We start from the raw sequence: 12,609 nt of genomic DNA, 5'->3' as shown, positions 1-12,609 counted from the left end.
CAGCCTGACCTGGGGTGCGGGACAGAGTCTCTCGTAGCTGGCATCCACCAGCCTCTTCCCACTCTGGCGCTCCCACCGCCGCCTGCCAGCTGAAGTGACGGCATCTGCGAACCACGCCCTCTTTACAGATTTCCCTCACGTGGAGCAGACTGCATACCAAGATTTCTGCTTTGTATTCACTGGGGAGAACCCAGAGGCTTGCTCAGATCTTAGTCAGGGGTCTCAGCACGGAGGAGGACGGAGATGCTAAGGTGGAGCAAACAGGCGGGTGGCACATGGGGTTTGTGACTCACCTGAATGGGACCCCAGAGAATTAAAGCGAAACCACCCCAATGTTTGGAGGACAAAACTGAGAACGACACAAGGAGCGCCGCAGAAAGACGGGGAATTATACCGTTGAAAGAGCAGCAAACTTCGAGCTGGTGCGTCACAGCAAGAGGAAGAACACGGGATGGGACCCGTGCAGGGAGGAGACCGCTCTGCCTGAGGGAGCAGGGCCGCCCGCCCCGAGTGAGGGCCGAGTACACGGAAAGTCAGAGGCGCAGCGAGGTGTGGAAAGGTAACAAGGACGGCGAAGTGAACTAAAAGCTACGTCTCCAAGCCTGTTGGAATGGGATGGATGGCAAGGGAGGCGAGGGGTGCAGGACGGGTGTGGGGAGTGCAGCCGGGAGGGCGCTCTGCTTCCCCAGGGCCCTGGTCTGGAGAACGGACTGCGAAGGCTGGGAAAGGGTTTCACGCCCTTCAGGGCTAGAGAAGGACCTCAGCCACAGGCTGATGTGGAGCAGGGGCGGCCTGTGTTGGCGACCGCGTGCGAAAGACACAGACTCGGTTCCGCTTCCAGCCGGGACAACGCTTCGTGACCCCCGTGAGACTGCCCCCCTCCGCCACACTTGGCCCTAAAGAGCCCCGGTTATGACCACTGCAGGGACTGTGCAGTGTTGGACCAGAGAATCAGCGAGTGGTTCCTGCCGTACAGGGAGGGCAGGGAGGGACACCCGAGGGACTCCCTCCAGGAATAAAGGACGGGGTGAACCCTGCCACCCTCTACAGCCCGGCAGCTACGCCAAGGAAAGCCACCTTTGTCCTGCACGGAGGACAGTGGCTTAGGGAATGCAGTCAACAAACACTCTTGCAAAACCTGTTGCAGAAAGGAATGAAAAAATCCAATTCTTGACAATGATTTTATAACATACAAAAAATGCCCGTGATAAGATCATCTAGACGTTGGAATCTGGACATCTCTAAGAACTTTTGGAACTATCAATTCACGTCAGAGCTGCTGAAGTTATTATTTTTGAATTCCAGCTGGTAGCTTTAATAAATTTTCTTCCAACTTCAGGAACATGTGGAAAAATTACAGCCGTAATTGAGCTGGGGGAAGAAAGGAAATAATTAGCATGCTGTCTGCTCACACATAATGACTTGCTAGCAGAGGAGTGGAAGATGTAAAGAATAAGAAATTGGCCAGATATGGCTTCATTTTCAGGAAGGTAGAAATTTCTTCACAGGAGCAAAGTGTGGACTCCCATCAGCTGTGCTCCAAGTGCATCATTACAGGGTCTGAGCAGCACCTGGAGGGGATGGAAAGGTGGGGAAGCCGGGCTGAGGAGGAGGTGGAGGAGCAAGGTCAGGGTGCCGCTCCCGGGGCCCTGAATGCTGAGGCTCATCCCAGAGAGCCCGTCTGCACTGTATCCCAGACACGTGCCCACGCCAAGGGCACCTTCGTCTCCTCCCCTGACGCCCACCCCCAGGCCCAGGCCGGTTCCCACCATGCCCAGGAGTATCTCTGGCTCTGCCCACAGGAGTGTTTTGCTCACTGCCACATCCTTATGAAGCAGGGAAACTGAGCTCCACTTGCTAATAGAGAGATATATCTCAAAGTGAGCGCAGTTACGGAGAGCCACTGTGACCCAAGGCCAGGCTGGCGCGGAGGCAGGAGCGGGTGGAGAGTGCAGATTTGGATACAGCGGGAGAACGAGAGAAAACCTTCTGAGGACAAGCCCCCAGCTGTCCCGAGCTCCACGTGCTGAGGGCTCAGGACGCGGACTCACTCATGGAGCTCCCCGTGCCACGAAGGCAGAGAGCCACGGGCAGTCACGCCATGCAGCCCACACAGCACCTGGCAGTGTGTGTTTCTGGCCTCGAGCGTCTCACCCACTCCTGGGCCACGAGAAAGCACCGCAAGCAGCCCAGTGGTCAGGGAACCTGGCCCCGGCAGTCAGCAGGGCGCAGTGCTGTCCCAGCAGCTTCCCTCGCTCCCGCCCCTCCACTCTCAGTTTACTCTGCAGCTGAGATGCAATCTGTGGGGTAAACGTCAAGAAGACAGAACAGAGGGCGCCTGGAGCACAGCGCCGCTCGTCTCTCGGAACTCACAAGGTTGCCTCTTCCAGCTCGGCAGGCTCTTCCAGCTGCGAAGCGTGAATGAGTGAACTGTTTAAAAGTGGCTTATCTCATTGCTAAGAGTGGCTTTCACACACCATTAATAAGCAAGGCCCTGCTTCTGATTTATGCACAACGTGTCACTAAAAACACCGTTGGTGTGCGGCGAACGGCGTTGGTGATGTACAACATCTCTCACAGACGGGGCCGTTGCTGACTGGCATGCAGCGTCTCTAACTGCAACAGCACAAGCAGGTGATCACTGGCAGCTCAGTGTGAGTCCAGTTTTGTTTTTGTTTGCTTTCATTTTGTTCTGGTGAAATCATCTGCTCTTCTTGGTTTAAGACCAGGGCTGTGTGCTCACTACCTCAGACCAGGAGTTATCTTCTCACCTTCACCCTTGTCATGGGCACCATGGGCCACAGAGGACGAGGAGAGGCCAGGCTGACGAAGGGCGTGAATCCGACCCCAGGGGTGCAGAAGGACCTTGGGAACAGGCTGGTGTGGAGCAGAAGCTCCCAGCCAGGAGGAGGCACTCTTCTGAGTTGGGGTGGGCATTCCTCTGCTGGGTGGCTTAGGGCGGTCTCCCACACCCCTCCATCCTTCACATGGGCAGAGATCTGGGCTCCAGGCCAAGACACCTGTGCTGATGCTCCCCCACCCCTCTCATATGCAAGCTTACTGGACACGGGACACTTCTGGCTCTCTGGTACGAATCACTCACAATGAACTCAGTTGTACCAAAATGATTCTTAGTGTGAGCCCAATAGGTCCTGTTGTTACTACACCACAGCCCCTTGCAGGGAGCATTTGCTTTCATTTACCATCTGCTAAAGTTTAAATAGCTACAGCAGGTGTTGCTAGCGTGGCTGTGGGGGAAACTCTGTGTGATTCTTGTGACAGGAAAGAGCACCAGGGGCCATACTTCAGGGCCCAGAAGCCCAGGTGCAGGGCTGCTGATGTCATGGATTTGTGGCTGCAGGGACAAACGTCCAGGCACTGAGCTCAGGCTGGGCTTCCTCAGGGCAGACACCAGGCTCCCGAGGAGGCACCCTGCACTGGAGATCTCCCATGTTTGCATTTTTTTCCTTCTCTAGTGACCCACAAATGTCACCTGCGGAGCTTTTTCAGGTTACTGTGAATGTGTGTCACAGCTGATGGCCGAGCCGGAAGATGGCTTCACCTCCTCCCTCCTCCCTTCTCCTCCGTAGACTGGACAAAGAGTAGACTCAGAAGGCACCGCCCAGGGGACAGTTGCATTGTATTCTTCCCTGTTCCCTTCCTGTGCATGCCCAGATCACAAGGCGATCACCCTATGTTCAATCTAGGCCACTCAGCACTATTTATCCTGCCTTCCCTTCCTGTTTGTCTTACACCATCAGTAATGAGCGTGTGGTGCTCCAGTCAGCCGTTAGCTCCCGACAGGCTATGGCTCCACCTGGTCCCAGCTTTCTAGCATAATCTCGGTATTTATCCTTCTTTTTTTGTGTTTTTCATTTTTCTTCATCTCCCACTGCTCTCCCGGCTTCAGACCGTACGCTGTGCAGGTCCTGCATGTCACCTCAAACCCGTCACATTTCTACCAGTGTGACAAGAAGAGAGAGACTCTGCACTTACCAGACATAATTTGGATTACAAAAAGTTTTTGATCCTTAGTAATTCCTTTGGAAACTTATTATAGGGTTATAAAATATGAAGTGGGAAACTGTTCCCTGGGCTTGCATTGGCTCTCATACAGCTCTCTAATATCCTGAGACTTACTGAAAATATGGATTCTACGTGTGTATCATATATGATCTGTAAATATATGATACATGTAACCCAGATATGTATAAAATTTATATATATAGCAAATTGATGTTTAAATGATATAGATTGTCTTATAATGTGTTTAATAGATGGAAAGTATTGTTTTATACAGTTGTACTACATTTATAGCATAGTTTTTAGCTTTTGGGTTTTAAAATAGAATATTTTAATGAAATATTTTTGCTTGTAAAATAATGGGAAAGAGGGCCAGGGATTTAGCTCAGCAGTTCGGTGGCCTGCCTCGCAATCACAAGGACCCAGGTTCCATCCCCGGTACAGAAAAAAAAAAAAATGGGAAGGGAACCAAGAGAGGGAGGGAAGGGAAGGCGGAGGAAGGGGTATAAAATAATCCGGATGTGTTATGTTCAGGTACCAACTCCCTCTGATGAATGCAGTCAGTATGCATAGCAAATGTACTAATAAAAATAAAACTTAAAAAGAAAAGTTTTAAATAAACAAAGCTCACCCCTCTCCTCTCACTTTCTCAGCCTTCTAACAAAATCATATTCAAGAGTTCTCCTTTTCAAAATTTCCATACCTGTTCCTACTTTTTTCTTAGAGCAGTGTCAGTTAACCTTGTCTACACTGCAGTATGCACACACACACACACACACACACACACACACACACACACACACACACACACACACACACACACACACACGCGCGCGCATTGCCTGTGCGTGTGTGCACTGCATGACACACACACTGGTGCAAGTCAGCTGTTATATACGTCTCACACTTTGCTACCAGAGCCAATACCCATACTTTCTGGGCACCTTGGGGGATAGAAGAGAGGAGCTCTCTGGGGGCCAGAGAGGAACAGGGGAAGCAAACCCCATGTCCCAAGCCGCTGTGCCTAGGTGATGGCAGCCCAGCCAGAGGAGGGCGGAGGGGACACAGTGGTGTCCCTGCAGTCACAGGGTCCCTGCTGAGGGCCTGGGTGGAGGGGCAGGAGTGGGTGCAGAGGGTGCCTCCATCCTAGGAATGGCGGAGAGTAACAGGGTGAGCCCAGGATTTCAGTGTTCCCACCATGGCAGGACCCCACAGAGCCTAAGTATGGTCAGTGTCGTGGTCAGGTTGACGGGGGCATCTTCTACATGACAGAGAGTAAACGTAGCACTGTCTCCTTCAGGTTGGTCTCACAATCCTTCTCATTGACTTTAAACTAAAGAAACAGGGGCCTCACATAGCAGTTTGCCCAGAGCGTGTGGAATAAGAGACAGACTGGCACCCTGCATGGCACTGTGTTCACTGGAAACTTCTCAGAAGACTCACAGGGAAGTGAGGTAAGTGCAGCAAAGACAACTGTGTACGGAGAAGGTGAGGAGGCTGGTGATTGTGCACCCAACATCTTTCCAGTGTGCTCACGTGCTTTGTGTGAGCAGTATTATTTATAGGGTAAAAAAATTATTTGCACACAAATTTCCAAATTTAAAACAAAAATGCACATTGCAATGCCAGCAGGCACGTGTTGAGTTCTTGAGTGTAAACTGTCTGGATTGCACAGCACCCCTGTCGAGCACACCAGCTACACGGACAGGACAAGCCCAGCTTCCCCCAGGGTGATCTGGTGGTAGAGCCCGTGCTCTCAATGTCACTAGTCGTCAAAACCACGTAATACCTCAGCCTAGGAAATTAAATTGTGTGAAAATATCGGTTGCACACATTTTATTATCAGCATAATTCAGGAACAACTCTTCATGCAATCATTTCTACGTTAGGGGATCACCTTGGTGAGTAATTTATACCTTCTCTGGAAATGTTAGTTTAATACAGTACTCTGGAAATACCAATTCTAGAATATCATTTTTTGGAAAAAATTCTCTCAATGTTTTAAGATTCAAAGTTTCACCAGCCCTCTTCTTTCAATGATCACACTGTGTGGTCCAAAGAGAATGCACAGCATTGACTGAAGGCACTGGGGCCACTTATGTCTCTATGAGAGCCCTAGACACCATTACCATTAATAGATGGGTTGACGGTCAAATGTGCCTATAATTTATGTGCCTGGTCTAAATATGGCACCCAAAGGAGCATTTCCACTGTAGCCAGGAATGCTTATAACCCTTGACAGTCAAAGACCCACGGTTCAGAAACGATGCTGGTCCCCCTCTCAGAACTCCATGCTATGGGGGGTGTCTTCCTAACAGCTGTAGTCTGGCCTGTCAGGAAGTGTTTGTTTTTTTACCCACACTTTTAGATTCTAGCAAGCGTAGGTCCTGTGTAAATGTCCCACACATTCTTGAGTAACCACAGAGTCACGCAGAGGCCCAAGTCAACATCACACCTAGGCCCAAACATCAGCAAGAACTCAGCAGGGATGTACACATGCCAGTCCTAACTTTTAGTGGGAGGCAAATCGGATTGTTTTGCTTTCGCATATTTATAAAAAAAAATCATTAAGTTCCTCATCTACCCTGTTCTTCTAGCAAGGGGGAACCTATTTTACACCTTAGAGGTATCCAAGTATGCTCCCGTCCTGCTACTCCTGCCCCCAGGGAAGGACTGTAGACACAGCCCAGCACATCTGCTCGTGGGGCTCCTGATTGCAGCCCCCTCAGGGTTACAGTTTTGGAGGTGGTGGAGTGTTTTTATTTTCTGTCTCATTAACTTCACATGCAGTAACTTTGTGTTACTTTTCTTTTTTATCTGAAAACACTCTCACAGCATGCACTTGGAAAACACAAGCTTTCGGTCTACGCAAATGCACAAAGGAAAACTGAATAAAATGACATTCCAAAGCTCCAAAATAACAGTACGCATGTCCCCCTCTGCATACAAACTCCCATTGTCAATCTTGGGAAACTCAGTGAGGAATGACAAGTCTGGTAAGAGACTTTGAAAACTGTTTCAAAGAGAATCCCAAGAATGTGTGTATGAATGTGACCAGAAATTCTACAGTGAATGTTTTTATGGAATCAGTACCCACAGGGCAAGACTCAGTCATATTTCCTCAAGAGAAATATTTTCCATTTTCATCTGGTGGTCAGGAACTACTGGCATTGTTCTCAGGTTTTTTACGACTTTCTGAGTTCTCAAATAGTTCGAAAATAATGTAAAGTACAGATCATTTTAGGTACATGGATCGGCTCACTAAAATTTACAAATCTAAGTCATTTCATGTGCATTATGTTGTGTTTTTCACTCTCTTTTCATATTGAATTAATTCACAAAATGTTTTCCAAGCACTAGCCACTGTGACATTGTGCACAGGCCCAGGCACACACCTGTTTCATAGCTTATGTTTCATACTTTGTCTCCTTTTCCACCTTACTGTAGTGGTGACACACACAGCAAGCCACACGTGCCAAGTCGGAGTGCTCATCCTACGAAGAGGATTGTAGGCAAGGCGCAAGTCATTTGTCTCTATTATAGACATTGTGCCAAAGCACTGCTTTTTTCTTCTCTAACGCCTATGTCAGGGCCTCTGCCCTGGCCTGGAGTCTCGGTCCCCAGTGCTCAGCAGCTTCGCTCCTACCTTGGTAAACGGCCTTGAACCCAGGGGAGCCGATGCTGTCGTCAGACTGCAGGTGCAGCCACATCTGGTTGCTCATGCTCACGATGAGGTCAGGAACACTGGATCCCGTGAGTCTGCGAGGAGAAGAGAGGTTTAGACCTACCAGAGGTGACAGCAAGAACAGTGCCTCCCACCTGGAAGGAGGGCCTGGCTGCTCACACAAAGACCCTCTTCCAAGACTGTATAATTTATGTCAATGCTGCGCGTAAGCCTCAAGATCACTGACATTTTATAGTCCTCATCAGATCACTGCGAATATCTGTTTTATTTTAAAAATCATCTTGTGTGACCGACTGTGCCATTTGCCTGAAGCGAGGGCTTCTCCTCCTGCTGGACTGACCCTGGTAAACTGGGACAGTGCTGGAAAACAGTGACCGCTGCCATAGGACCTCACTGAGATGAGCACCAGAGCTCTACGCTCTCTGGGCGTCACATGTGGGTGGGAAGGGTTCGTCCACAAAGTGCTTGGGCTCCAGTCTGGAATTCTCACACACCTTCCTCAGCACGAAATCTTTTGAAAAAGTCATCCTAGGTCATCACACAGTAAGAGAGTATTGAAAAGAAAAGAAGGGCACCTGCATGGCTGGAACAGATTTATTAAAACGTCCTCTGCATATTAATGTCCAGGTCCAGCCAAATGGAAGATGCAGCGAAGTACGGAGGGCACATTAACAAAACAGTCACAGAGCAGCTGCTGGCAGTCGGTGGAAAGAAACACGAAGTCCCGTGACTGAAACCAAGGCCCTGACGGAAAAGCATGTTGAAATAGAAAAAGTGCAAGAAAGAAGTCAGTTCGCCCAAAATAAATGTCCCTAATCAAGGAGCGAGCGTTGCTTTCAGCACAGTCGTTCCTGGAGTACAGCACACGGTCGGCCGGTCCGTCACTCCGTCCCTGCACCAAGGCCAGTCCTCACCCTGGGCACACAGCATACCGAGCCCTCCAAGGAAGACGACGGCAGGCATTTACCCGAGAGGAGCAGGAGCCCGGGCAGTGCGGACCCAGAGGACAGGCCGCCCAGTGCGGGCTTCCTCCTCACAGCGGGCGATCCTCCACAGACTGCTCTGCACGCGTTTGCCTGTTTGGTATGAAGAGATTTGTTTTCTTTGCACGCACACGTGTTGTTCCGGGGTAATAGACTGAACGCGCACTGACTTCCCATCTCTACGACTTGTACGGAGCCGCCTCACCGAGCCAGGCTGAGAACACCGCCCCGGGCCTCCCAACCTCTGCCCACGCCTTCCTCCCACAGCACGCTGGGCTCGCGGCTTCCTCTCGCCTCTGAACGAGACGCTGTGAACTCACTCACACTACTTTGGCGGCTGCGCAGTACTTCACTTCCACAGATTTCTGTGGGATTTACAAGTAGAGGATGACGGGCCCTCTTGTGGATTTGAAATTTTCACTGAAGGAAATGTAGAAACATATAAAGTAGTCAAACCTTGTACAGGAGACCACAGTCATTCCCGGCCTCCCCAGTGTAAACCCACTCTGGCGAGGACCAGGCTGACACCGCCGACACGATGTCTCTTGTTCAAGTTTCCATCTTGAGCGCGCGTGCACGCTCGTGTGTCTGTGTGTGTGTGTGTGTGTGTGTGTGTGTGTGTGTGTGTGTGTGTGTGTGTGTGTGTGTGTGTGTGTGTGTGCGCGTGCATGTGCACGTGCAGCTCTGCGCAGTCCCACGGCACTGCAGGGCTGTGGGTGCAAGGTGTGCTCAGGCCAGAGCAGTGCTCCATCCAGGGTCCCCAGCCCCTCCCCTCCCTCTGGCCATCCTGCCACCCCCAGTCTGGAACTGAACCTCTTCCTTCCAGTACCATACAGGTGGAGTGGCGGGGCTCTCCCTTCCCCGATTGCGTTCTTCCGCCGGATGCCGGACGTCCCGGTGTTGGTGTCTGCACGGCTGCTCCTCCGTGTTTCCGGGGCGATTGTCCCCTGCTCTAAGTGCTCCGGACTCCCCTCTCCTGGATGACACACACTGCTGCGCAGAATATTTCGGGGCAGGTCTTTCTAGAACATAAGTCTTCCTTCCTCTGACGTAAATATGCAGAAACGCAGCGCTGGGCTGCGAGCTCAGCTTACCTGTAAAGGCGCCCCCAGCTGACTCCCAGGCTGGCCGCAGCGGCTTCCGCAGCCATCCGACGCCTCGGAGCAGCTCCCCTCGCCCTCAGAGAGCATCCAGGGCTGTCATTCCTTCAGCCGCTCCAACACACGCGGCGATGCTCCACCGTGGTTTTAATTTGCATTTAGGTGGTCGCTAATTTTGTTGAACATCTTGTCATGAATTTATTTGCCATCTGTGCACCATCTGAAATGGAGTCTGCTCACGTCTTGGCTACTTTCTAAACGCGTTATTTGAACTCCTTCCTTCCTTCCCCCTCTTCTGTTTCTTTCTTTCTATCTTTTCTTCCTCCCTCCCTCCCTCTTGCCCTCTCTCCCTTTCTCCTTTCTTTACTCCTACATCAAGATCATGTAATGTAGGTTAGACGCTAACCCGCTGTCCAACATGTCAGTTGCAAACTTTTTCTCAGGATCTGTAGGTTGGGTTTTCATCGACTTACTATAGCCTTTCATAGAGTAAAACTCTTGTACTTTAATACAGCTCAATTTATTAATTTTACCTTTCATGAGTTTTGCTGTCAAGATTAAAGATGGTTTGTCTAGATCTCTAAATTTTTCTTCCATATCAATATCTCTTAGCTTGTATTCATTTTGTCTTTTTGTTTTTGAGATAAGGTCTCCCTGGGTAGCCCAGCCTGGCCCTGAATTTGTAGCAATCCTGCTGCCTCAGCCTCCTGAGTGCTGGGATTACAAGTGTACACCTCCATGCCTGGCTTGTTTCTTACTTGTCATCTAAGAGAAGCTTTAACAATACTGTTTTAATTATCTTTCAATTAAATAGCTTCTAATTTCAGGCAGAATTTCTCAATTTCAAAACATTAAGGGATTTTCTAGTTTTTGAAATTATTTCTGGCTCTTTAGGCTTTGATCAAGGGAAATTGCATGCTTTTTATCTTATAATACCAAATGAAGTGATCATTGTTGCTTTAAATACAGTCGATTGTGGCAGAAGACCCACATGCATTAAGGCAGATTTCTTTTTTTTCTATAGACAGGGCAGGGAGGTTTCCTGTACAGAAGATTGTTCTGGCGTCGCACACCTCTGCCGAGTTGTGTGACTGGCACAACATTTTACAGACGCTGTTGAAATATCCACTTGTGACTGTTTCTATTTTGAGTCAGGTTTGCTGATTTTTGTGGTATACGTTTTGAGAGTATATTACTATTAAAAGCGTACACATTTAGTATTGTGTCTGCGTGATTGCAATGACTCCTTTTTATCCCAAGTAAGACCTCTTGCATTCGTGACTGCTGTGTGTACGGCTATGAGAAGCTACAGCCACTTCTGTCGGGCTCATTCTTGAAGGATGACCTGTGTTGTGGCTTTGCGCATGACTGTGTCACATTTGTCTGTTGGAAGAGTGGTAGAGTTGTTTCAGTTTACTGTATCCAATCGGCTTTAACTTTTACTTACAATATAATTACTGATGACCTTCGTTCTTTCTCCATTGATCTATTGTCTCTTAATTGTCCCTTTTGTTTATTCATTGGTTTCATTAGCAGGGCACTTCAAAGGTGACCCCTGTCTATTCACTTCTTTCATTTCTATGGCAACGCCTCCTGTCAACCTTGTATTTGATCCTTCAATAATAGTGTTCTGCTTACGCTGTTTTTAGGATCTTTTTCTTACCCATTTCTAGCAGATTTATTGCAGTGTGCTAGTTGACATTTTTCTTGCATTGAACTGACTGCTTTTCAGAACCACTTAAATCTTTATTTTGATGTCTGTTGGCGCTTTTGGAAAGTTCCTGGTGGTGATCAATTCAAATTTTGTGTATGCTGTTTTCACTGTTTCTTTCAGAACACAGGCACATAGGTATTTTCTATATCTTTGTGCTTTTCTCTCTGCCTCAGCTCAATCTTCCAGTTTAAGCCATATACATTGAGTTAATTTCAATTATTTATTCTTGAATTATTAAATTTCTGGTTCATTCTTGGTTGGAGATTCAGGTTTTAGGCCAAAATTCGCAATCACTTCATCTTTCTTAAGGATGTGAATCTGTGTGAAGGACGAGTTTCCCTCCTGCGTCAGCAGTGACCTTGACACACTCTTCCTCTGTTGTGGATCTTTCAGCTCCGGCCATTGGGTGCTGGGTCTGGACACTTCCCGCGGTTCCGACTGACTGCAGATCTGCACAGGAGATCTCAGGGGCAGAGCTGCGGGCCTTCCTGCCAAGACGAGGTCTTCTCTGCAGTCAGAGCTCCCGTATCCCAGTGGGAGTTTCTCAGGGCCGCCTAGGCCTCCGGTTTTCCTCTCCCTGTAAGCCGCAGGGCAGAGGTGGAGACTTCATGAGCTGATGCCCTGCTTGGAAGGGGGAGCCCCACCACCCTGCTCTCCCAGCACTGGGAAATCCTAGGGACCTGCTCTGTTGGCAGAATTCCCATTTGTGTGTTCTACTTCTAATCCCAGGAAAACTGGGACCGAGCAGGTCCGGGAAGGACCAGAGCCAAGCAGGTTCTAGGCGTTTGCTCCTTGGGACTCAAAGCTCACGCTTAGAGTGGGGCCCCACCTTCCTTAGCTCCCACAGCCACTGCCCCGAGCTGTGGTTTCTGTCTGGGATTCCCTGAAACAAAGCCAGAAAACACCCAGGGGAGAAATGGTTTGCAAATGCGAGAATAAGCTTAGCACATTCTCCTCCCTGTGCTGCCTTTTTTATCTTGTTTAGTTTCTGTCTTCCTCTCCCTCTCTCTCTCTCTCTCTCTCTCTCTCTCTCCCTCTCTCCCTCTCTCTTCCATTCTCTCTCTCTCTCTCTCTCTCTCTCTCTCTCTCTCTCTCTCCCTCCCT

The 12,609-nt window shown here is 49.4% G+C and overlaps 1 protein-coding gene across 1 annotated transcript in view; it reads right to left on the bottom strand.

Annotated features, from left to right (window-relative positions):
* Nucleotides 1-12,609, bottom strand: part of Csmd1 (CUB and Sushi multiple domains 1) — a 1,140,625-nt gene that overhangs the window by 290,413 nt on the left and 837,603 nt on the right. Inside the window, exon 11 of the mRNA XM_010620376.3 lies at nt 7,670-7,782. Within this exon, the coding sequence (XP_010618678.1) occupies nt 7,670-7,782 (113 nt within the window). The remainder of the gene's footprint in view (nt 1-7,669; nt 7,783-12,609) is intronic.

Source organism: Fukomys damarensis, unplaced genomic scaffold, assembly GCF_012274545.1.
Source record: "Fukomys damarensis isolate Sample0158 unplaced genomic scaffold, DMR_v1.0_HiC HiC_scaffold_18, whole genome shotgun sequence".
NCBI classification, from domain to species: Eukaryota; Metazoa; Chordata; class Mammalia; order Rodentia; family Bathyergidae; genus Fukomys; species Fukomys damarensis.
The sequence above is the reverse complement of the archived record's forward strand: the minus strand, read 5'-3'. Positions and strand labels throughout refer to the sequence as shown.